This window comes from Monodelphis domestica, chromosome 5 (assembly GCF_027887165.1).
Source record: "Monodelphis domestica isolate mMonDom1 chromosome 5, mMonDom1.pri, whole genome shotgun sequence".
In the NCBI taxonomy this organism is placed as follows: Eukaryota; Metazoa; Chordata; class Mammalia; order Didelphimorphia; family Didelphidae; genus Monodelphis; species Monodelphis domestica.
The window spans coordinates 281,257,288-281,283,036 of NC_077231.1; the positions used below are offsets into that span (position 1 = coordinate 281,257,288).

A 25,749-nucleotide genomic window follows, 5' to 3' on the forward strand; every position below is an offset into this window, starting at 1 on the left:
TTTGTAATATCTTTTCTTTAGTCTGATAGTTCTTGAATTTGGCTATAACATTCCTGAGTGTTGTCAGTTGGGGATTAAGTACAGGAGGTGATCTGTGGATTCTATCAATCTCCACTTTTCCCTCTTGTTCAAGGATTTCAGGGCAGTTTTCTTTAATAATTTCCTGTAATATAATGTCCAGGCTTTTTCTTTTGTCATGGTCTTCTGGTAGGCCAATAATTCTTAAATTGTCTCTTCTTGAACGATTTTCTAAATCCTGTTTTGTGAATGAGATGCTTCATATTTTCCTCAATTTTTTCATTCTTTTGGTTTTGTTTTATAGTGTCTTGCTGCCTTGTGAGGTCACTCGATTCTAGTTGTTGTATTCTGGTTCTTAAAGACTGGATTTCATCCTTAGTTTTTTGGTCATCTTTTTCCTTTTGGTCTGATTTTCTTTGGAGGTCATCTTTCATCTTCTTCACCTCATCTTTCATCTGCTTTGCCTCATCTTTCATCTCCTTTGCCTCATTTTCCAGCTGGTTGATTTTGGCTTTCAAGACACTAGTTTCTGTTTCCAGATGACTTATCTTAGTTTTTAAGTTCTTTTCCCAATTGTCTTCAGCCTCTCTTAATTGTGTTTTGAATTGCATTTTGAGTTCTTCCAAAGCCTGTATCCAATTCGCTGGGATTTCTGATTTTTCCTTTGCTGGGTCCTCCCCCTCTGTTTCATTCGCTCTTTGCTCATTACCTGTGCAGAAGCTGTCTATTGTAATTTCTTTCTTCTTTTTCTGTTGTACGCTCGAGTTTATCCCTTCTTTGCTCCCCGTATTTGGCTGTGCTCTTGCTCCTCTCATTTTGTTTTGGCTTTGGGGCTGTTAGTCTCCCCTCCTGGAGCTTTGTCAGATCTCTTGGTACAGTCTCTAGGGGAGGAATGTTAGCTTCCCTGTCCTCTGGAGGCTTTTGATTGGATTGAGTTCATTTGGGTTGGGCTGTATGTGGTATGAAGCACTGAGGCTCTGAAGACTCCTGGAAGGCTGGGCCGCTCAGGCTCTCTCCAGTTCTCTCCAGCTGCTTCTCCAATGTCCGCAAGTGCCTTTGCCCACCTCCCTAAACTCTGAGGAGTTCTGATGGGATTAGTTCAACTGGATTGGTCTGGATGTGCCCAAGCGAAGGGTGAGACTGGAGCCTGATGGAGGGACCTAGCCATAGCCCGTTTCTCCCTGGCTTCCTCCCCTCTGTCCAAGCTGGATGCTCCAAGCCCGGCGCCCCGCTGCTCCCAAGGTAGACCCTCCAAACAAGCACCTTTGCCTGCTCAGAGGTTCCCGCTGCTGCTGGGGGCTCAAGCCTCTGGGTTGTGGGGGAGGGGTCCTGGGACCTTCGCTCTGCTTTCCCCTTAGCCCTGAGTATTCTCGGATTCCGGCTTTTGGGGGGCGTACCTTTTGATTTGAGTCCAGAAGGAAAGTTCCCCACTTCTGTCCTGTTGTTCAGATTGAATTTCAGTGCCCTAGGAGCATTCAGTCTGTATCGGTAAGGAAGGGTCTTCCACGAAGTCTGAACTTTTGCTGCTTTCTAAGCTGCCATCTTGACTCTGCCCCTCTTTATTGGAACTTAAAGAAGCCAAGGAAAGGATATAGCCGGGAATGGGATATAAAGAAAGATGTCATGATGGTGTTGGGATAGGGAGTAGATTTTAAAAGGGCTTTAAATGCCAAAAGGCATTTTGCATTTGCTTCTGGAAGCAAAATTTCCAACGTTTAACAATTTTCATCTTTGTCATCTTTACCAATTTGGAGGGTGTCAGACAAAATTTCAGGGTTTTGTTGTTGTTATTGGTGGTGGTGGTGGGTTTTTCTGTTGTTTCTTGTTGTTGTTGTTGTTTTATAATTTCCATTTCTCTTATTATCAGGGAAAGAGGGAAGGGAATGAATATTTATACTATACCGACTACCTGCCAAGCAATGTGCTAAGCACTTTCTAAGTAATATCTCAATTAATCTCATTATTAGTGATTTGGACCATCCTTTCATGTGGTTGTTATTGGTTTGGGTCCATAGATTTTTTTTTCCTTTTCAGATATTTAATTTTTTTCCAGTTACATGTAAAAACAATTTTTAACATTCTTTTTTTTAATTTAGAGTTTCAAATTCTCTCTCCATCCCTTCTTTCCCCTTCAATGAATGAGAAAGCAAGCTATTTGATATAGATTATACATGTGCAGTCATTCAAAACATATTTCCATATGTCACAAAGAAAACACAGGCAAAAAAAACAAGGAAAATAAAGTTTTTTAAAAGTGTGTTTTGATCTGCATTCAGACTGCATCAGAGTAGAGGTGTATAGCATTTTTCATCATAAGTCTTTCTGAAATGTCTTGGATCATTGTACTGCTGATTTTTAACAGTGACTTGATAAGGACCTGGATGGCATGTTTATCTAACATGAAGATGACACAAAGCTGGGAGAAATATTTCATACACTGGATATAACCGATTCAGGACCCAAAAATGTCTCAGTAGATGAAAAGTTAGACCAAAGCTAAAAGGTGGTTTGTTTGTTTTTTTTTTTTTTTACATCTTAATAATGGCCTTTATTTTGATGTCAGTCATTTCTGCATACATTCTTTTCCCTGCTCAGTGAACCTTCTTATTCTTTATCAAAGAAAAAAAGAGAGAATTATGAAAACCAACTGATCCATCATCCACATGTGACAGTGTATGAGGTATTCTACATCCACTGTCCCCCACCTCTGCAGGGAGGGGAGGAATGTTTTGTTTCAATTCATTGTTTGTTTGTTTTTTCATTTAAATAGTTGTAGTCCTGTCTCTTGTTTTGTTTTCTTACTTTACCCTATTTCAGTTTATACAGATATTCTCATTTTCTTGAGAATTCCTCATGTATGATTTCTTGGGGCAGCAGTAGTCAATTACAGTGATATGCCACATGATAGAAATTTCCCACTCAATGGGGCCTCCATTTTGTTTCTAGTTCTATACACACCCATGTTGCTATGGATAATTTGTTATAATGGAGACCGGATCTTTCTTTCTGTTCTTTATCCCTGTGACACAAAGAGAGCTTATTGGTTTTTAGAGCTGTAAAGAAAAACTTACATTTATGGAACATGTAAAGTTTTCAGAATGCTTCTTTCCTGAGAACCCTGGGAGATGGGTGGTCTGAGCCATATCATCCCTACAGTGTACATGGAGAGAGGGAAGGCCAAAGAGATTTAATGACTGACCTGGGCTCACCTAGTTTCCCCCTTGATAGAACTAGTTTCTTCACCCTCCAAACCAAGTGTCTTCATTCTATCCCATAGCCTCCTTGTTTTGGGTGAAATAAGCCCTCAACTTCTACCCCTAACTCTGCTCCCTTTAGAGGAGAAGTATGTACAGTTCTCTCATTCTTCTGCTTCTCTCATTCACATTTCTTATCAAGAATAAAGAAAAGCAATAGGGGCAGCAAGGTGGCTCAGTGGATTGAGAACCAGGCCTAAAAAGGAGAGGTCCTGAGTTCAAATTTGGCCTCAAATGCATCCTACCTGTGTCACTTAACCCCCATTCCTTAGCTTTTACTGCTCTATTGCCTTAGAACCAATACACAGTATTGATTCTAAGATGAAAGCTAAGGGTTTAAAAAAACAAAACGGGATTTGGTCACTACCATCTGCAATTTGAAGGTGGAGCAGGGACCTCCGCATCAGTGCTGCCTCCATCTTTCTAATATAGTTACAAACATAAGCTAATAATCCAGCAGAAAAGGTAGAGGTTCAAGGCCTGCAGGTGCCATGAGTTCATTCCTTCCAGAAATAAGTACATGTAATTAGAAGATGTATTTTCTTTGATCAGGTAAACATGGAATCTTATTATTTTTATTGCTTTTTTGGTTTGTTTTATTTTTATATCACTTGCGCCAATTAATCCTCTCATATCTCCTCTACCTGGTGATCCATCCCTTGTAACCAAGAGTTGAAAAGTAAGAGATGTTCAAAAATGAAACAACACATTACCAATGTTTTAGAATCATGCCATCAAGCACCCTTGCTGCCCCGTCTCTGATAGGAAAGGGAGCCGGTGCATTTTCTCAGCTCTTCTCTGGGGTTAAACTTGGTCATTAACATCACAGTGTTTACTTTCAGCTTATTTTTAAAAATCCTTACCTTCTGTCTTAATATAAATACGAAGAATCAGTTCCAAGGGAAAGAAGGGATTAGGAAATTGGGGTTGAGTGACTTGCCCAGGGTCACACAACTAGGAAGTGTCTGAGTTCAGATTTTAACCCAGGACCTCCCATCTTCAGGCCTTGCTCTCAAGCCCAGCTGCCCCATTCACTTTCAAATGTTCTTTCTCTTTATCTTGTTATCTCTGTGTATTTTGTCTTCCTGGTTCTACCTTGTGCTCTCTGCATCAGTTCATGCAAGTCTTCCCCATTCTGGGAATTTTTTATGTTAACTATTTTTATGGGTAATTAAAACATGTGCCACAATTCATTTAGTCATTCTGCAGTTGACGGGCATCTACTTTATTTCCACAAACATTAATTCTTAATCAAGTGTCTTTAATCAAGGAAAATGGATATTAGAAATCCTGTTGCTCAGCCCAAGACAATGAACCCCTGAGCTTCCTAGAGAGAGGACCGGCTGTCCCAGCTCCAGACCCGAGGCAGCACATGCTGACTCCTGCCTTACGTGCTGCAGCAGAGGGCTTGGCCTGAAGTGCATTGAAATTCTCTGAAGGGAAATAAAAACAGAGTTCGAGAATGAACATGAAATGTATAATTTCTAAAAATTACATAATAGATAAGTAAAAGCTTCTTCTATCTCGAGTCAGGTTCAGACATCAAAAGCCCCCATTCATTTTATGTAAATATTTATTATAAAACTCTTCTGAGAATAGAGACAAAATCCATGACATTTACTTTTGATTTTTATGTTTCCCTTTGTCCCTCCTAGGCAAGGTAAACCGATTTGTGTTTGAAGTTAATCAACTTCATATGTGTATGCATGCATATATACATTTATGTTTGTAGATAAATACCTATGTCTACGTGTATGTTTGTGGGTAAATGTGTACATATGTATATAATATATAAAACAGTACATATAAGATGTCCATAGAAAACATATATGTGCATAAAATAATCTTCAAATTTTGTTTGATGCATTACTCCAATGTGATCATGCATATAGAGAGGGTATATTCAGTAGAATATATCTATTTGATTGAAATTATAATTATTTATGAGAGGGGTTACACTCCCACCACCCTTTATTAATTAGAAAGGGAGCAGAAACCACATGAAATACAATGAATGATGAATGGTAAAGTGAAGAAAAATGAGAATTAAGCAGTTAAAAACATATTCACCTTCTAATAAAGGTACATATTATAATCAAGCTGTTGATTTTCAAAAATATTCATAGAACCATTGAATGTTCCCTCTGCCTCAAGTGGCCCTGTTTTAGCTACTTTACAATCTGGAAGTGTGTAACTTTTTTTCCTCCCTCCCTCCCTTCCCCCCTTCCTCCCCAAGAAGGGAGGTTACATTACATTTAGATGAAATTACTTACATTTTCTTTGGCTCATTCCCATGGGCACAGTGGACGATAACACTTCACCAGTACCTTCTGTTTACTTATTTCTAAGAATGATGAATCTCATCTTTTTTAATTCTTCGTTCCCATTCAGAGTCATTCCACCAATGTACCTGGAAAGGTGACCTTGTCTTTTCTCTCTCCCATTAAAGGCCCAGAAGAATGGTACAGGAGGGGACACTCAGGCTGCTGAGGACCTTCTGCTTGTGAATAAACCTCTGACAGACCTAATTAGCTTGCTTATTCAGCTGGTAAGAACTTTTCTCCCCTCACTCTCTGGGAATATGGCTGAAGTTGAAATTATTTATACACATTTTTGCATCTCCCAGCCTTCAGTGTTGGATTTTCTTCTCCTTAGAACTTGAGCCAACACCAGGTTTGAGGTGACTTTTTGCTGAAGAATGGATGGCTCGATATATTGATGGCTGGCTGGCTGGCTGGCTGGCTGGATGGATGGATGGATAGATGGAAGGATGGAAGGATGGAAGGACAGATGGATGGATGGATGAATGAATGAATAAAAAAGCTTACTGTGAGCCAAGCACCATGCTAAGTGGTGCTGATTTAAAAGGAAAGTGAGAATCCTGTTCTCAAGGAGCTCACATTCTAATTGAGAGAAACAACAAATCTATACATTAGATGGAGGGACCTGGTCATCTGGAGGGAGCAGTAGCAGGGCAGAAAGCAGGACTCTTAGGGACAAACTCTAAGATTCCTCAATACTTTAAAACCACAGAGGTTATCATTATATAAATAAACCTTGAATCAGATGGTATCTCAGCCCATATATTGCTAGATGAGTAACAGAGATTGATTCAGCACTCCCTAGGTGCCAGGATATGTGCCGAGTGTTGGGGATACAAACCAAGAAAAAAGAAAAAGACAATTCCTGCCCTTGGGGAGCTTCCATTCAAATGGGGAAAGATGACATGTAAAGGGGAGGTCAGGGATATCATGTAGAAATCTGAAAAGTTAGGCTCACACCCTAGAGGGGGGCAAAGTGGCCAATCTGGGCCACTTTCCAAGGAATCCAGTGATTACCATGAGAAGAAGAGTCTGCCCAATAGATATCTAGCAAGAAGATAGAGATTCTGATAAGAAGCTAGTGCCTTTCAAACAAGGTATCTTAGAGTAAAATGTGCATTTTTTTGTCTTGACCCCTGATTTCTTTGTTGCCTGGAGATTCTGGTGTAGAAATGCAATTGAGCTGGGCCTCACAGCCCAGGGTCCCACAGCCAGTGTGGGGCGTCACTGGAGGGGCTTGAATGCTGACCTGCCCCTGCTGTGGCCGACTCTCTAAATCCACTCTGTTCTCCTGCCTCTCTTTAGAGAAACAGACCTAATTTGAAAACTTTTGCATTTATTTACAAAGACTGCAAATCAAATCAAGCGGTTCTCTGTGGGTGGCTTTTTAAAAATACAGTTTAGGTTATGGTTCACCTCCCAGTCACTTTTGTGGTCCACAGCATCCTCTCCTTCCCTTGCCGATGGGATTCTGGATCTGGGTCTGTCACGATGGCCTCCGTTCTAATGGCCAAGGATTTCAGTTTAATGGTTGGGCTCTTGTTCCATGACATCCCCACTGTAGGGTCTCTAACCCCAATAAGTGAATGAGAAAACAATAAAAAATTCTCAGCCGACCTCCAGAGATGTAAATAAATAAATAAAATGGGTTAACAATGTCTGGGTGATGTGGACTGAGCTAAAGGAGCGACTGCCTCACATCCCCAGCTCTTCGAAATGCTCCCACCAAAAGGGAATACTTGAGATGGGAAGCCCCTATTTTTAATCTGGGGATGTCTGTCACATGGAAGGTGTTTTTTGGTTGAAAAATTGCAGTCATTTCCTGGGAGGCAGAGCCAAGGTGTCTGTCTACATGCCACGGCTGCCTTGAGGGGGAGCCCTGAACGAAGGGCTTTCTCTCCCCCCAGACTCAAGGACAAAATTAAACAATCCCTTTAAAAAAAACACAACCACCTCTACATGTCACAGAGCTTTTCCATTTCAAGAAGGGGAAAGGAAGGAGTTCTTTTACTTCCCCTTTTATATAGTTATATTCAGTTTCTTAAGAGACTTAATTAAGAGATATAACTGATTAAGACATGCCTCCATTATGCCAGGGTCTGCAGCATAAACCGGCTTTGATGAACCTAGGTTTGATTACAGTGTTTGTAATAGTTACCCTGATTACACTGTTTAATTACAGCCTTGGAGTGATTGGACCGAGGGCCGGGAGGGAGCCGGCTGCCCCTCTCTCCTCTCCGCAGCCGTGGCAGAAAAGAATCAGGCCCTTTCAGAGTTGTTTGTTGAGCAAGTGTCTATCTCGGTAAACCTAACAACCGTGACAGACCCTTAATGGGAAAAAATCTGGCGGCGGTGCAGCCACTGGCACCTGAAATGGAGATTCGATTCTCTACCCTAGAGCGGAACATGTGCTGCCTTGGGAGGCAACTCGATGCTTCTGAAGTGGAGGAAGAATAGAGACACCAGACTGTCATTTTCTGGGAGCCTGGAGCACATGGGCATGTCTCTGCAGGAGAAGGTTGTTTGTTAAACAGGCACAGACGCGATCCGAAGGCTTCCTGCACTGTTTCTAGGTGGCCGAGAGGCTGGCTGGGGCAGGACACGAGCGTGGACAGCCGAGTCTTTAAGAGAAGGCATTGCACCGGTCGGTCTTCCAGACCTTGTGTTTGCTCACCGTTGGTTTTCCAGACCTCCCCCATCAAGCTTTCATTTAACCTCAACATCAGGCTGCCAGGGACATTTGCCCCAGCTTCATCTACATCCAGGTGCTCCATCAGATTTCAGATCTGAGGGGGACCTTGGAAAACATCCAGTGCAGGAAACTCATTTTACAGATGAGAAACTGAGACTCAGGGAGTGAAGGTGTCTTCGGATCAGAGCAAGATAAATGCTTCGAGATCATCTGATCCAATTCATTTGATTAAGAGATGAAGAAACCAAGATTTAGAGGGTTTTAGGTGCCTTGTCCAAAGTCACACAAATTGTAAGTGATGGACTAGAGCATGGGTCTTTTGAGGGATCTGTCTCTCTTTCTATAATGATATCCTTGCTCAGGCTCACAGAAATAGATAGTTGGTCAGAGAGGTAGGAGTAGTCTAAGACATCTCCTTGGCTTGTGATTTTTCCTTCTTCCTTTCTTTTTCTAATATGAGAGGTTCATTTAATTTAATAGAATATGCAAAATACAATCATGCCTGACCTAAAATTTATAAATATACTTCTACCTTCCTCATTCAGTTAGTTTCTTTTTTCTTTTTTAAACCCACTCTTTCTGTCTTTGGATCATATCGATTCCATGACAGAAGAACAGTAAGAGCAATTGGGGTTGAGTGACTTGGCCAGGGTCACCCAGCTAAGAAGTATTTGAGGTCAGATTTGAACCCAGCACCAAACCCAGTATCAGATTTGAACTTCAGACCTGGCTTTCTGTCTACTGAGCCACCTAGATACCCCTTTATTCAATTTGTTTCAATAAACATTTATTAAACATCCACCTGTGATATTCGAGACATTATACAGGGGCTACAAAGGCAGAATCTTACTGTCCCTACCCTTAGGGAGCTCACACTTCCCTGAACTCATAACAGGAAATCAGTGTTCTTTCTCTGGCATCACACTGTCTTCCCTCTGGCTAGAGAACTAGAGGTTTCCAAACCCCTAAGTTCTTGGCAGCCTGGCCTAGGGCACTTTCCATGGGTTCTCAGGGAACATGGAGGAGCTTTGGTGAATTCATCTTTGCCTGAAGGTGTCTCCTAAGGATGAGTCCCAGTAGAGGCCATTACATCCTATCCCAGGATACCTCCTCCATTGTCTCACCAACCACCTTGACTCCCACCGAGACTTTGCCCTAGAGCAGAGGTTCTTAACTTTGTTTTGTGTCCCAGACCCTTTTGGCATGTAGTAAAGCCTATTCCCTTCTCAGAATCATGTTTTTAAATTGTTGAAGGAAATCCTAAATTTCAGGCAAAATGAAATAAAAATGTGAATTTTTTTTTTGCCAATTCAAGTTCACTGACTCCAGGAATTCTTTCAATTGACCCCTGTCCTAGAAGGTCATCCTTTCTGGGGCCTACTTCTATATAGTATCTACTTTTCTGATCTGCCATTTTGGAACAGCCCCAGCCACCATGCTTCACTCCATTCCTTTCCATTCAGCCAACCTCTCCACAGCTTCCCCAAACGTCTGCAATAGCACTTATCATTTCTTCCTGACCCCCCCCCCCCAGTTCTAGAACCATTACACATGATCAAGTCTGATCTGCCATTGTTTCTAGATGGGGTCCGTCAAATGTTCCTCTTTGGTCCTACTAGACATCCCTGTAATTTTCTGAAGAAATATCACTCCCCTTGAGGTGACCTCCTTCATTTGAAAGTGAGCTCATTGAGCTCCTGGACTCCCCAGGGCCATCTGTCCGTGGGCCCAAAGTCCAGAACAGTGGGTCTTCCTCCTTCTCTTCATAAGACAAATGTCCTTCATTTCATTATCAATCATCATTTTCTCTACATTTATTTTTTACTTGTAGAGTTTTTCACTCTTATCTAGGGGAGAGAATCACCATTTGTCATTTCCTTTTTTCCTGAATAGGCTACAGCTCCTATGCCACCAGCTTTCTCCTACTCTCTTGCCTTCCCTCAGACCTCTTTGCCCAGGAAGGGCTCTACTTGGTTTCCAATAACTCCTTCTCTGAATGTCGCCTTTGCAATAAGAATCTTTTCCAACTCTTCCTCTTGTCATCTTTTCCTTTTCCATGTAGGTTTTTGAGTTTTTCCCTTGATAACTTACTCCATGTTATTCTGAAATCAGAAAATAATTATTACTATGAACCCTGATTCCCAGATACTCTAGGGAGTCTGTGATCTTTTTGTGGGTATAACCTCCTGCCATGCTGATTGTAACTCATTCATGGCAACCCATTCTGTCAGTCAGGCAGTAAGCATTTGTTAAAAACTTTCTGGGTGCTGGACATTGTGCTAAGGAAAATATTTGTACAGTTTTAATCTTATTAAAGCTTAAAATTTCACAAAGACTTTTGGGATATCCTGAATAGATCATAAATGAGAGATCATCTCAGAGGGAAGTCACTAGCAGTGTCAGGTTGGAAGGGAAAGGAGCTGGTAGGGGGGAAGAAAAACTGGAAAAGGTCTCTTTTAGAAGATGGAATTTGAGCCAAGGAATGCAGAGGCAGCAATGAAGAATCGAGAGAATTCCAGGTATGAGAGTTGGCCAGTGCACAGAGTCCAGAGATGGAGTGACTTATACCTTTGTCCTCCCATTTGTTTACCACTGAGATCCATGGAATGTCCTGGGCACCTTTCTCAAGGTCTGACAACCTGAGCATGCCAGTGGTCCACTAGTTATCCCTAACTGTTGCCTCAGGATGGCCCCATCATCTTTCTTTGTCATATCAGTCTTTGTGGACTTCATTCACACCACTCTTCCTTCATAATTCCTCATTTGTAATGTGTTGAAGCCCACTCACATCTGCCATATGCCTTTCCATTTTCTTTTAAGTGACCCTTAAGAGCATAAGACTCCTAGACTATCTGAAAAATATTGATCCTGAAATGATAGGCCTATGTTTCAGAAAGGGTTGAGCTCTATAAGTTGCCACTGTACCACACTACTTTTCTTGGAATAGAGGTTCAAGTCCTTTTTTATGTAATGTAAGGTTTACAAAATTCTATCCACACACACAGCCCTGTGAGGTTGGCAGTGCTAATATTAGCATCTCCATTTCACTGATGAGAAAATGAAGGTTCTAAGAAATTAAGTGAATTGTTCAGTCTCACAGCTAGTAATCGTCAGAGCCAGCACTTAAAACCACTCCTCGTGGTTCTAAATTGTGTTCCCAGGATATCTATACCTACATCTATATCTATATATATCTATATCTATGTAGATATAGATATATATAGATATAGATATACCTTTTCCCCTCAAAATTGACTGATAATTATACCCGTTCCACTAAGCATACCCTCTCAAATCTCACTCTGATGCCATCTCTACTGTTCATATTAGTGGCCCCATGTTATGGGAAAGACTTCTGAAAAGAATTCTCTTTCTAGTACTTGGAGAAAATGCATCTCCAGGATGGACCTTTTGGCAGTTAATTTTTTTTTATATATATATTTTTTATATTAAGATTCCAACAGTTTCACAAAACACCTCATTTGAGTGATCTGTATTAGATTATGTATCATCATTAAATTAATTAGGCATTTAAATGATCAGGGGAGAAAACTTGGTATGCTTCCTCTATTGCATAAAGTGCCAAATGTTTATGATGACATCTATGTTAAAGAAAAGTTGTATTAAGTCTGTTGGGAGCCTAACTAGGGCACATACATGCCAAAGATAAATCTTTCAAAAATTGTTAAAAGGTATAGTGTGAAGGTGGAGTTTCCTTCCCTAGGGGGAGAAGAGGGAAAGGGAGGAAAGTCAACCCTTAGTTTTCATCTATCTAGGATAATTTTGGTGGAATCTTGCCTAAGGGACGAGGAATAATCTAGTTGGACTCTTAAAAATTCTTGTACAGATATGAGGCTGTCAAAGTGAAAATGATCATCCTAAAGAAAATTTGAAATATTTACTCACAAAATTATTAGCTGTATTTTGTGAAGATTGGATTTAGCTATCTCTAATTATAACAATGAAAATACTTAGCTCTTCCTTTATTGTGAAGATTAAATTGTAATCCCCTGATTGTAACAGTGAAGGTACTTAGCTCTTCCTTTATTGGGAAGATGGAATTGTAATCCACAATCTATTTTTAGAGTTTAATTCCCCAAAAGGTGATAATTCAGTATTTAAATAGATCTACCCATTTTAACTACAAAAATGTGTTAAGTAACTACAAAAGGTGAACTAACCAAAAAAGGTATTAAGTAACCCAAAAGGTATGATCTAACCAAAAAAGGTGTGAACTAAAGAGTGGGCAGTCCTGGAGAAAAACATCTGCTGTAATTGGTAGATATGAAATTTAGGGGAGGTGACACAAGAGAAAAAGATCTTTAAAAAGAGGATCAGAGGCCAGAAGAATATATTTGATTCAAGATTCGAAGAGATCGAGGAGATCTCTGACTCAGAGTTGGACTGGAGGAACTAGACCCCTGGAGGACTACTTTCATTTTAGACAATCACTGTTGTTGAGTGAAAGGCTGACTTAGTGACCCTGCCTCGGTTATCTCCGGAGGTATCTCCGAGAAAAGCCCATTGTCTTCAGACTTTTTCCCCCTGGCTGAGGTTTAGAAATTCTAACTGGTATTAGTAGAAGCCAGAGCATGCTCTCTTCTCTCCTCCCTCTCTCTCTCCCTCCCTCTCTCTCTCTCTCTCTCTCTCTGTCTGTCTCTGTCTCTCTCTCTCTGTCTCTCTCTCTGTCTCTCTCTCTCTCTCTCTCTCTCTCTCTCTCTCTCTCTCTTTCTCTCTCTCTCTCCCCCATTTACTTTAATAATTCATTTTGGGATTTAGAAATGAAATCCCTGGCGACCACCAATTTAATAGATATCAGTACAACCATAATTAAATTGAACAATTTATAATATAAGGTATATATGTTTCATGGTTATACAAAGTAACTCCTACTAGGAGCATGGAACATCAGGACATTACTTGACAGAGAGAATACCCCAAGACCTGAGAGAAGAACAGCTCTAATCGGTAAAGAACTGGTGCAATATAACATCGTCATCACAGCCTTAAGCGAAACACGCTTACCAGAAGAGGGATCACTCAGCGAACCCACCACTGGATACACCTTCTTCTGGAAAGGTAGAGCCACAAATGAAGACAGAATTCACGGTGTTGGCCTGGCCATCAAGACCAGTTTGCTCAAACAGCTGCCAGACTTGCCTGTGGGCATCAGCGGGAGGCTCATGAAGATTCGTTTGCCTCTCAGCAAAGACCAGTATGCCACAATCATCAGCGCATATGCCCCTACACTGACCAGCACAGAGGAGACCATCAAGCAGTTCTACTCTGACCTGAGTGCAGTCCTGCACTCAGTGCCCACAAATGACAAGCTGATACTACTGGGAGACTTCAATGCCCGCGTTGGCCAGGACCATAAAAGATGGAAAGGAGTCCTCAGCAAACACGGTGTGGGCAAAATGAACAACAACGGCCTACTGCTACTCAGCAAATGCTCAGAGTTTGAACTCACCATCACGAACACTGTGTTCAGAATGGCGAACAAATATAAAACAACATGGATGCACCCAAGATCAAAACAGTGGCATCTCATTGACTACATCATTGTATGCCGGCGAGACATCCAGGATGTAAAGATCACCAGAGCCATGAGAGGAGCTGAATGCTGGACAGACCACCAACTGGTTAGAGCGACTCTTCAAATGCGCATTGTGCCTCACCATCCAAAACGCACCCAGACAGTTCGCGCATTTTACAACGTGAGTCGTCTTAGAGATCCATCTTATTTGAAAACATTCCAGTCCTGCCTGGACAACAAGCTGTCTGCCAAGGGACCACTCACTGGAAGCTCAACCGAGAAATGGAACCAGTTCAGAGACGCAGTGAAGGAAACATCAAAGGCAGTCCTAGGCCCAAAACAACACAACTACCAGGACTGGTTTGACGAGAACAACACTGCTATTGAAGACCTATTGAGCAAGAAGAACAAAGCCTTTATGGAGTGGCAAAATAACCCAAACTCTGCTCCTAAAAAGGACAGATTCAAGTCTCTCCAAGCCATGGTGCAGTGTGAGATCAGGAAAATGCAAGACTGATGGTGGGAAAAAAGGCATAAGAAATCCAGTGGTTTGCTGATATGAAAAACTACAAACAATTTTTCAGTGCCCTTAAGACTGTCTATGGACCATCAAAACCCACCACCACTCCCTTGCTATCCTCTGATAGTGACTCTCTCATAAAAGATAAAAAAGGCATCAGCAACAGGTGGAAAGAACACTTCAGTCAGCTTCTCAACTGACCCTCTTCAGTCGACTAAAGCGCCCTTGACCAGATTCCCCCAAACCACTCCATTGAACAACTTGATGTCCTTCCTTCAACAGAGGAAGTCCAAAAAGCCATTAAACAAATGAGTGCAGGCAAGGCACTCGGTAAAGACAGGATCCCAACCGAGGTGTACAAGGCCTTAAATGGAAAGGCACTCCAGGCATTCCACATAGTGCTGACCAGCATATGGGAAGAGGAAGACATGCCCCCAGAACTCAGAGATGCCTCCATCGTAGCCCTATACAAGAACAAAGGCTCACGAGCAGCCTGTGACATCTACAGAGGCATCTCTAAGTTATTAATTTGGAAGAGGGTGGGAGCTTTTTGTATAAAAAGATATATCTTCTCTCACACATCCTAAATAATGTTTACTAAGTAATTATCTATTTAGAAAGTGAGTTATTCAGGTTCATGGATTAATATGAAAAGTTCTGCCTTGAATCATTTCTGAAGCTAGAATTCGATAACCTGTGAATATGAAGATTATGCCATTGTCTCCTATTCGTGACATCACATCTTTGATTTGGGGATCAAATTTTGATGGAGGACATAAACTGAACCTTTTGGGTACCTGGTTTCTGTTGAATGACATCCCTAAGCATTGGGCCATGGAAAACCATAAACCTACCTGGCCCATTTGGGAACCAAAACTCTTATTATGATCTTACTATGTCTGGGCTATTAATTAGAATTAGTCTTAATGGTTTTTTTAAACCCATACCTTCCATTTTAAAATCAATATTACATATTGGTCCTAAGGAAGAAGAACAGTAAGGGCTAGGCAGTGGGGGTTAAGTGACTTGCCCAGGGTCACATAACTAAGAAGTATCTGAGGCCAGATTTGAACCCAAGATTTGCCATCTTCACACCTGACCCTCAATTCACTGAGCCTCCTAGTTAACCCTCTAGACTTGATCTTAATGGCAAAGTCATACCTTGGAAAAGGACATTGGGTTTGGATGGAACCAGAGGGCATGAGTTGAAGTCCTGTCTCTGCCTTTAGTAACTTGGACAAGTTACTCCATCTATCTGGTCCTTGGTCTCTTTTTCTATAAAATGGGAATATTCTCTTCTGAGTTCACTTGTGCACAGGGCATGTTTTGGAGTCATTCTTTCCTTCCAGGACGACCAATATTACAGCTCTTTTGATTAGATACTTTCTTGATTTGCTTGTTTTTCCAGCCTACTTCCTGATTTCAGACTTGAGTCGGGGCCCTTCTGGAGTGAGTTCTGGGCTGAGCTTGTGTCTAGGGACCTTCCAAAGTGGTCTGCTCTATTTCTTGCCATTTGTGCATCTGGCACAAGCTCAAGCTGCTCTCCATAGGTCTGGGCTCTTCTTTCCCTAATGCCCAGCCTGGGTCCTTTTCTCAGTTCTTGTGCTTTCCTGGTTAGACTCCTGTACCCCGGGAGATCTCTTTCTACTCCTTGTGCTGAACCAGCCTGGAAGAGTGCTCCCTGGGACTCCTTTCTTGTTGTCCCACTCAGGACATACAGGTCTGTTTTCTCTAGCTTTGAAGAATCATTGTAGATGAGCTCAGATCGATTTCCTCCCCCTACTACTTTGCCTTCTTGAGTTTTCCTCTTGGAGTGATTTTCCCTGTATTTAACTTCATAAGTACTTTCCCCAGAATTTAATGTTTTTCACTCATTTGTTTAGAAAATATTAAGAATTTCTCCTCTGCTCCCTTTTTAGTTTGTGCTGACACCCTGGGCTGTCTCCATAAAGCCTTCCTCTTCCTTCCCATCCAGAAAGCTGTAGACCCGGTCCACCCTTCGCTCCTGCTGTTGCACAGTCCCCCTAGTCCAGCCACTTTCCATCCAGTCTCCTTGATGATTTTCTTACCAATCAGCTTTTAGGGGACCTTCTTGATGATGGATTGTGTAGTTATACACTTGCCGACACCCAAGAGCAGGAGCTATAAGTGTTATAAAATAGCAGAATTCCAGAATATCTGCTTGATGCATACTGATCAGAAAACAGGAGCCGAGTGCTCGGCGGCCCATGCACACACCACTGTGGAGCTCTTCCCTCTTATGTACTTGTTAGTTGCTTATGAAATATTGAATATTTCTCAGCTTTAAGGACTTGACCGATAAAGTGTCATTTTGGCTAGAAAAGTAAGTTAAAATTGTGTAGGACTCTGTTCAGTTATGTCTTTCCCTTTTGATATACAGAACAAAGGTATTCCATTTACAAGTAAAATGACAACATTCCTTCCGCTCCCTTCACTCCCAAACAGCATCGGGGATTTCAAAGGGAGCTGGAGCCTTTCCCTTAAGTCATGAAAACTTTTATTATTGATGGTGAAACTTGGTGTACAAACACCTGTTTTATGCATCGTGATTTATTTACCAACAAGCCTCAGTTTGGGTTCATAGGAACAGCAGTGGAAATAGTGATCTAGACTCAAAGAGAAAGCCATCTGGAAGCTTCTTCAAGGGGTATCTGGCCTTTCCCAGACCTGAGAACACTGGCTTTTGCCATCGAGAGCTGTTGACAAGGCCATCTTTATGGCTTCATCTCTTGACGCAGAGCTCTACGGGGATTGTCCCCACACATAACATGACTGAAGCACGGATGGGTAGTAAACATGCTGGCCCCTTCAGGGTGCAGTTTTTAAATGATTAAACAAATACAATCATCTTTCTCTTAGTAATGAATGTCTGTGCTCTTCTCCCCATCATGGCTACCATCCCTACCAGTCTCTCTAGAGGGAATCAGAACATTCAGAACTTGTTTGGGTCAAAGATCGCTAACTTGCTCTCTTCAGCAACTCACATGAATTGAAGCGAAGGGAGTGAAAGGTAAAGACGGCTTGGCTTCAGTTGGAGAAGCCATGGAAACTAGGAAGCTATCATCCTGAAATGAGAATAGCTGCTTGTACACCTGCTCTGGAGGGCTCCCTGGCCTCCCCTCCATCATCCCTCAGGCACCCTCTTTAGCCTCCTCCGGCACCAATTTGTCCCCAATACCTGTGCATCTTCTCTACCCTCAACAACCTCCTCATCCCCTGATTTCTAGGCAAATACAATGATGTGGTACCCAGAGACAGCTCCACTCCAACACCAGGCTCCTCCAATCAATGATCATTGATCTGATATCATTACTTAGTAAAGAGCACACTGGCACACCATCAAAGGCTCCCCATTTCAGTGATTCTGAGCCTGGGCTGCCGTTGTTCAGCCCTTGTTCTCTAACCCTGCCTTATTTCTGTGCCCTTCCACCCAGTTCCCCTAACATTTCCCTCCCAAGCTACCCCCCTTTTCTCTGTGCTCTCTTGAATATTTCCTCCATCTTTCAACGAGCCTTTTCTTTTCTTGCTCCCTCCATCTTCTTGCATTCTCTGGGCCATAGACCCACCTGAGGGCACACTCATTTCCTCAGGCACCCTCTGCAGCACTGGCTCAGGTGAAAGAGTTGGGGCATTCTTTGTGTCCCATTGTTGCCACATCATTGGATGACCTGTCTTTCTTGGAGCTTCATTCATTCCCTATTTCTCATTCAATAAAGATCGTGATGGTTGTCATCTCTCAACCTCCAGGGCCCTCTCCATCCTTCCTCAATGAATTCAGCATCAGGATAATGGCTGTTCTTCCCCAAGCCTCAGCCTCTTCATCCTAAGGAACTAACACATATGTGCTCTCTCCAAGACCCCAACCTTCCAATTACGCTCTTGACTCATTTCCTGCAACTTCTACCCAGCCTCAGCCTTACATGCAGAGACTGTCATACCCTTGCATCATTCCCCAAACGTCCTTCTTCCATATCCTTGAACTCTAAAATCCCCCAATCTGATTACAGAGCTCTTCACATTCCACTTCTCTCTCTGTCTTGCAATCCCAAACCGTGTTTTTCACGTTCTTTGGACAACTAAGTAGTGCAAAAGATAGAGCATTAAGTCTAGGATAAGGAAGACCTGGAGTTCAAATTCAGCCTCAGATACTTAGCTTTGTGAACCTAGACAAGTCACTTAACTCCCATTTGCCTCAGTTTCTTCATCTCTAAAATAGGATGGTTATAGTGCCTATATCTCAGGGTTGTTGTGAAGATCAAAGGAGATATTTGTAAATCTCTTAGCACAGAACCTGGCACATAGAAGGTGCTGGATCAATGCTCCGTCTCCTCCCAGGTGGAGTAAGACCCATAGAGGAGCAGAGAATTGGGCTACACCTCTCTGAGACCAATGATGAAGTAGCGCAGTCATACAAAGAGCCCAGTCATTTGGTCTGGGAGAGTCAAGATGGTGCCATTGGTCATGAACACTGGTTGGAGGAAGTGTGGACTCTTCAAGAGTGTCGCCGGGCTCACCTAGCCTTTACTCATCCCTTTCCGGTCTAGAGATGTTCATCAACAAGAAAATCTCACTTCCAGTTAAAAGCTTTTTTACTTTTTTAAACCTTTACCTTCTGTCTTTGTATCCATACTGTGCTTTGGTTCCAAGACAAAAGAGCCATAAGGGCTAGGCAATGGGGTCACAGACATAGGAAGTATCTGAGGTCACATTTAAACCAGAATTTCCCATCTCTAGACCTGACTCTCAATCTACTGAGCCACCCAGCTGCCCCCAAATGCTTTTTAAAAATGAATTTTGAGCCTGATTGGAGGTAGAGGAACTGGGTGATCTACCCCTCACAGGCTGTGTGACCTGGATCAGTTCATTAAGCTCCTTCCCTAAAATGGGGGGCTTGGACTGATTTCTAATTTCTGGGACCCTGAGATCTCAAGGTCCCCTCTCTTTATGGAGCCAGGCTCAGAGATCTTGCTGGGTGTTGCTGTGCAGAGGCTTTAATTTACAAACCACAGAACCTAAGGATTAGCAGAAGAATCCCAAGCCCAGCAGCAAGGCTGGGACTATGCTTGCTGCCTTGTTTTGATGAGAATGGCCTGTCTTTCCCAGCACAAAGAAGGGATGGAATCTAATTGTGTTCATCCAGAAGGGTGCCATCCAGGAGTGTTCTCCCAGCAAACAGGAGGCCAGGTTCCATTAGCAATGAACCAAGAAGGCGATGTACACATGTATAGGGTTTAATGCTGTAACCAAATAAAAATTAGAAGAGCTAACCTGACACTTAATGATACACACCACATTGTGGAGTTCCATGGCAATTAGGTACAAACGATAGCATTTCACAGAAACAACCATATTTGGTGTTACTTTTAGTCAGCCAAGCCACATTTTCTAGTTTTTTTCTCTCACTTTGTTCATTTTCAGAAGACTGTTTACATCAATGTCGACAGTTTCCCCTGATAATGCCATATTATTTCACTATCCATCCATTTACTAAGCACTTAATATTTGCTAGGCACTAGAGTTGATGGGATGAGCCGACTGCTGGGGTCTGTAAGGAATTAAATGTAGGGTTTGACTAAATATATGAGAATTCTAAAATAATATGGTGGTCACCGAATTTAAAATATTATAGCTCAAGTCAAAATGAATTTCAGTAGCGGTAGTCTCTTGGTGACCGAGAATGACAATTGTCTTTGTGCATTATCATCTATTGATGTACCCTCATGTGGCTTTGAAGTCCAAAGGCTGAGGCACAGAGTTTGTGGCACATGGGGCATGGGACTCCAGTTGTTACGGGAGGTGCGGTTGTGGCCTGGTGTTGGGGTTCACGCTCAGCGGCAAGACGTCAATGTCGTTCATCTTCAAAGGTGGTGGTGGCATGGTTAATGTGGGTTCGCCAGCTGCTTCTGACAGAGGCAGCAAGTTCTAGTTGCTTTTTGTTTTTTATTTACAAAGAAGTGGAAAGAATGAAAGTAAAGAAATATAAAAAGAGGGTAGAGAAAATGTCTAGTCTATCACACTAAATGTTGGTCTGGTGTCCAGAGCAACCCCAGCTGGGCTTGATAACCCTCAGCCAGAGGACCCAGTGGTAAATTAAGGGGGGTTCCACCCATGTGGCCTCCTCCAAGAGGGTAAGACTTCTCCTGACCTAATCTCTCCAGAAGCCAGGAAAGGAGGGTCAGCTACTCACTCACCCAAGACGAACTCCAACAGGAGCAGTCTTACCAGAAGCATTTCAAGAGCCAAAGTCCCAGTCTAAGTCCCAAGCCGAAGACTCAAGCTGAAGACCCCTTGGACAGGAAGTTCAGGACTTTTTTATAGTCCTTTTTCCACACCACTTCCTGTCCCTTCTTCCACTTTATGACGAACCAATTGCAGTCCATCAATTTTCTTAGCACTGCCCAGGGACAGGGCAGTCACCTCTGGGATTGTCACCCACTTTTTAGTAAGTGACTTGGGAACTCCCTTCCTTAGTGTTAACTAGGGGTGTTTAAATTTTTGTTTGAATAGTTTAAAAATACAAGTCTCTTCATGGGAAACAGTGTGTGTGTATGAGATGAAGTCTGTGGCATGTTCCATCAGTTTGGAATCCACCTAACTGCATTATCCCCTTGTCCTCATTGTCATTTTGACTACAGGTTAGACTTTGTTAAATGGTTTGCTGAAAAGCCCTCATCTACCAGTTTAACCATCATGCTCAAACAGAAAATTAAGTCATTACTTTTTCTTGATGAAGTTTTCCTGGTTCTAGGAGTCTGCTGTTTCACTTTCTAAATGCTCATTAGCCATCCCTGTAATTACACATTTTAGGAAAGCAATTCTTTTTTTACCCTTACCTTCCATCTTCAAATCAATACTGTGTATTGGTTCTGAGGCAGAAGAACAGTAAAAGGACTAGGCTTAAGTGATTTGTCCAGGGTCACACAATAAGTATTTGAGTACAGATTTGAATCTCTACATCTGGCTCTCACTCCACTGAGAAGTAGTTCTTAACTTTTTTTATGTCATAGGCCCCTTTGGCAATCTGGAAAAGTCTATGGAGTCCTTAGACTGTTTTTTTAATTAATAAAATACAAAGGATGAATAAGAAAACCAACCTATGTTGAAAGACAGTTCTGAACATATTTTTTAAAACCAAGTTTTCAAACCCCAAGTTATCCCTCTTCTAGAATATTTCCAGGAATTAAAATCAGTGTCTTTGGCTCATAGTGTGAAGATTTCATTTTCTTGACTTTTTTTGAGAATTGAGACATTTGATCTTTTCTGATTCTAGAACTTCTCTGTTGTTGTCCTTGACTTTCGAAAGGTGACCAGTGATAGCTCTGCCTTTTCTAATTCGAAAGTAGAAATAATAATATAAAAAAGACTACCAACTTATCTAACACATTGAAGTTTGAAGTGTTCTATGTACATTATCTCATTTGAGCCAAACAACAGGTTTATGAGGTACACATCAATCTCATCTTTTGTCTTGCTACCTTTATGACAATGGATGAGTCACTTCATCTCTATGACCATCCATTTCTTCATCAATAAATGGAGATCAGAATACCTCATATCCTCCTTCACAAGGTTCTTGTGAGACATAAATTAGCTAATGTAAGCAAAATATTTATATACTTCAGCATGCTGTGTAATTAGAACTTCTATATACCATTCTACAGGAGAAGAAACTGAGGGTCAGGGAGATATAGTGATTTGTCTATAATCAAAGAGCTAGTACAATTTAAATCCAAGTCTTCCTGACTCCAGGCCTAACCCTCTGTCCTACAGAGCCCCTCTTAGGGAGGGAAAACAAGGAGGAGCTGAGTAACTTCTTCCTTCTTTCTGTTGTTCACAAGTATTTTCTGCTCCCCTCACCTCAGCAAGGAGTCAACCCTTTTGTGATATTTCCCTCCACAAATCTGAAAATATCCTTGTACTTCTCTTTAACATTCTCATTTAACATCTGGATTCATTCCGGCCTCCCTTAACTCTTTCTTTACAGGTTAGTATGACACTCTGGATTTGTCTTCCATTATTTGCCTTTTGTTTGTTTGTTTGTTTTAACTTCAGTTCATTGATTTCCCTGTGCCTTTTTGGATAGCTCCCCTTTTCCTCCTTAGGGAGATTGTTTTGGTTTGTACCTTCAAGTACATTCTTTAGCACTATCTTTTTCCTCTTGGGCAGAATTTTGGACCATTACCTTTCTTTTCATTGAACCCTGTGACATCCACTATCCCGAAATGTACAGTACACATCAGATAATCTTTGTCCTTCTCCTCTCTCCCTGTGGGGGATGAAAGATGAAATGCCTTAGAAAACAAAGGTTCAAGCTTCTGAACACATTGATTTATTAAGCAATGCAGGCTGGAGCCTGAATACAGTGGAAACAGACTTTTATACATTAAAAACCTAATCAAATAAAACAAATTAATTAAAAGGGAACAACACAATATTAGGTAATCTGATCTCTAATGGGAGGAAAGATTAGGGACTTTCCAAGTTGGGAGGAGTACAGTGAGCAGGTGTGATTCCTTGAAATCAGAAAAAGGAGGCGTCCCTCTTCTTCCCCACCAAGTGTCTGTAAACAAACAAAGCAACTGATTGATCAGTGCGGGGCCATTTTCAGAAAAGACATATGGGTTCCTTGCGATGTACAATTAGGAGAAATTTCTTGCATCAATCTGCAAATCTGATTGGGTTTCTGGTCATCATAACCTCTGTCCTTAGGTAATGGTCTCTACGCATTAAGTCAAGGTGGTCTAGCTTCTCAGCCAAGCAAGGCTGGGTTCAAATGGTGCAACAGAGTTTTTTTTTCCCCCAACTTCTGCAATTGAATAAAGTTTTCTCCAAAGACAGAAATTGAACTAGAAACATGATTGAATAGAAAAGGAACTCAGCTCAAGAATTGAGTCACAAGATAGAGTCTGTGTGGGTCACTCAGTTCCCACAATTAACCACTTGCTATTCTAATCCCCTCAATTCCCTCATCACAGATTCTAAAATGGAATCAACATTTCTTTCTAAGACTCCTATCACATCCAACTCCTTAATCTTGTACTACCTTTTGAAGCATTAAATTACAATTGAGGCAAGTTAGTGTAACACATGAGTTCAATTCCTGTATCTGACACATATTGGCCAGATGGCTGTAGGTTATTTAACTTCTTGGTGCCTTCCAACAACCTTCTAAGCCTTTGAATTATAGAAAAATTGTCAGTCAGCAATGAGAGACCCTTTCCACAGTAGGCATTCCCATGCCAATGAAATCACAGGTCCAAACCTTCCTTCTCCCCACATAAAAAAAAAGGCAAGACAGTAATGACTTAGCTGCTGCTTTGGGCAGAAAGGGTATCACTGGATATCCAAATAATCCCCTCTCACTACTGTATCATACTTCTGAGCTAGATTTGTGTTGTTTCCCCAAATCTTCATCTGATTCCCTCCAATAGTGTATTCCCATTTCTCAGCCTGACTCTCCATCCACTTGGGCCACCCAACTGCTCCCCCCCCATGTTCCAGAAATTTAAATCTTATTTGCAGAAGCCCTTATATTAGTTATTCATTTCCCAAGTTTACCTTTCTCTTCCAAAGCCCAGGCCTTCATACTGTGATAATTATGGAAATACAACCTTTGACTCTGCAATATTCAGTTTCTAATTCTATAATCCTTAGCAATGAATTCAAGGTTCCTTGTTATTTAAAAGATTTCAGATATGCCACCAGGAATGTAGAGTTTGGCAGATTTGATAAGTCTCAAGAGATCTCCATCACATCCTTAATATATGTGGATTTTTGACCTTGGAATTTAGCAAACCTCTGTGCTGTTTTTGTCATACTGACAAATAGTCAAGTGGGTATTGCTCATCAAGGATTCAAAAACCATCTCTTCTCGTCCTCTTCCTTGAGGATTATTGAATTGCCTTTTTTCCTTAGGCTTGCTACATCATCTTTCTTTGAAGAAGTAACTTCCTGAGGTACTCTGCCTCCTCCCCACTCCCCTAACAGGAACAGCTTTATTTATTATTTGTGGCAAAGGTTCAGTGGCTCTTCTTCCATTCCTTCTCTGTGTCCAGCTTCTTGCCCCATGCTAAAATTGCCCTCTGCATTTTTAGGTCCTTTTTTCTTCTTTATTTCCTTCTGGAGGCATTTCTTTAAAGGGATATTTCATTCTTGATGACAGGATAAAGAGGAAAAGTGTATTCTTCTGTCCCTTTTCCTCGAGGACAGAAATCACATTACCTTTGGAGTATACACAGCCATTATTTGTTCCTGACAGATTCATTCCTCACTGCATGTTATCTGCAGCTCATTCCAGTGTTCTTCTTGCCCTCTCTACGAGGCTGAATTAGGACCCTCGGTCTTTTGTTGTTCTTGTTGGTCGCTCCTCAGTCTCACTGCGATGGTGTACTCTGTTTTCCCACATCTTTCCATAGCAGGGGAATTCACTTTAGTTCTGGTAGGCTTTTAGGCTCTCCCACTTAGCTATTTCATTAATGAGTAAAACATTTCTGCCAAGTTCAAATGCAAACAGAAGGTGGTGGGCTCCAACTGACACCAGATACCAAACAGATCAAATGTGATGACCCACTGAAGTTCTGTATATCTCCTTGTTTTAGGCACATCACCTGACTCACTCTTGTGTTCCTATTCCAGCATTCCTTCTCTGATCTTCCTCAAGTTCTCTCCAGTATCCTCCATGTGTCTGTCTTCTCCTAGTCTTCATCTCTAGGATACCATCCCAGAAATCCTCTCTTGAGCACCTCTTTCTCTCCCAGCCTCCATCCATGGCCTTGTCCTGGCTACACCAAGGCTACGAAGACTTGGAGCAGCTGAAAGTGTAGATAGTAAGCTTTGGGAGTGCCTTCCCTGAAGATGGGGCAGAGGAGATGAAAATGTTGAGAATTATAACAGTTAAAAGAGTGGTTGGCATAAACTGTTGCAGATAAAAGAGTGGTTGCCTTAAACTGTGACCACAAAGATATGTTTTCAAATCAAAAATATAGTGGTCGCCAGGGAAAAATTCTCAAATATGAAACATACCCAAGTCAGCTGGGTTTTTATAGAGGTTTTAATTAATACAAATAAGGAATTAATGAAAGAGAGAGAGTAAGAGGAAACAATTAGAAAAGGGCTAGGCCAGCCTAGGCCCAAGACCTAAGAAAGAGACCAGTCAGTCTTTAATCCACTCACCACAAGATTTGTCCCAAGCAAGATTCTAGTGTTCAGAGAGACCCACCATTTCAGCTCCTCAGCTCCACTTCAGCTTTCAAGGCTGAAACTCCCAGAGGCCTTTTCTGACCTCCTTTTAAAGAGAATTTTCTCCTATTTCACCTCCCCTAAGTTCTCACATCTACCAATCATGGTAGACATTTTCCAAAGGACAGACCATTCTTAATTTACACCTG

General features: G+C 41.7%; 1 protein-coding gene across 2 annotated transcripts in view; it reads left to right on the forward strand.

Moving 5' to 3' along the window:
• The window catches only part of ULK4 (unc-51 like kinase 4), a 678,848-nt gene that overhangs the window by 468,171 nt on the left and 184,928 nt on the right, over positions 1-25,749 (forward strand). For both annotated transcript variants that reach the window (XM_007505056.3, XM_007505057.3), the window contains exon 34: positions 5,722-5,820. In XM_007505056.3, the coding sequence (XP_007505118.1) occupies positions 5,722-5,820 (99 nt within the window). The remainder of the gene's footprint in view (positions 1-5,721; positions 5,821-25,749) is intronic.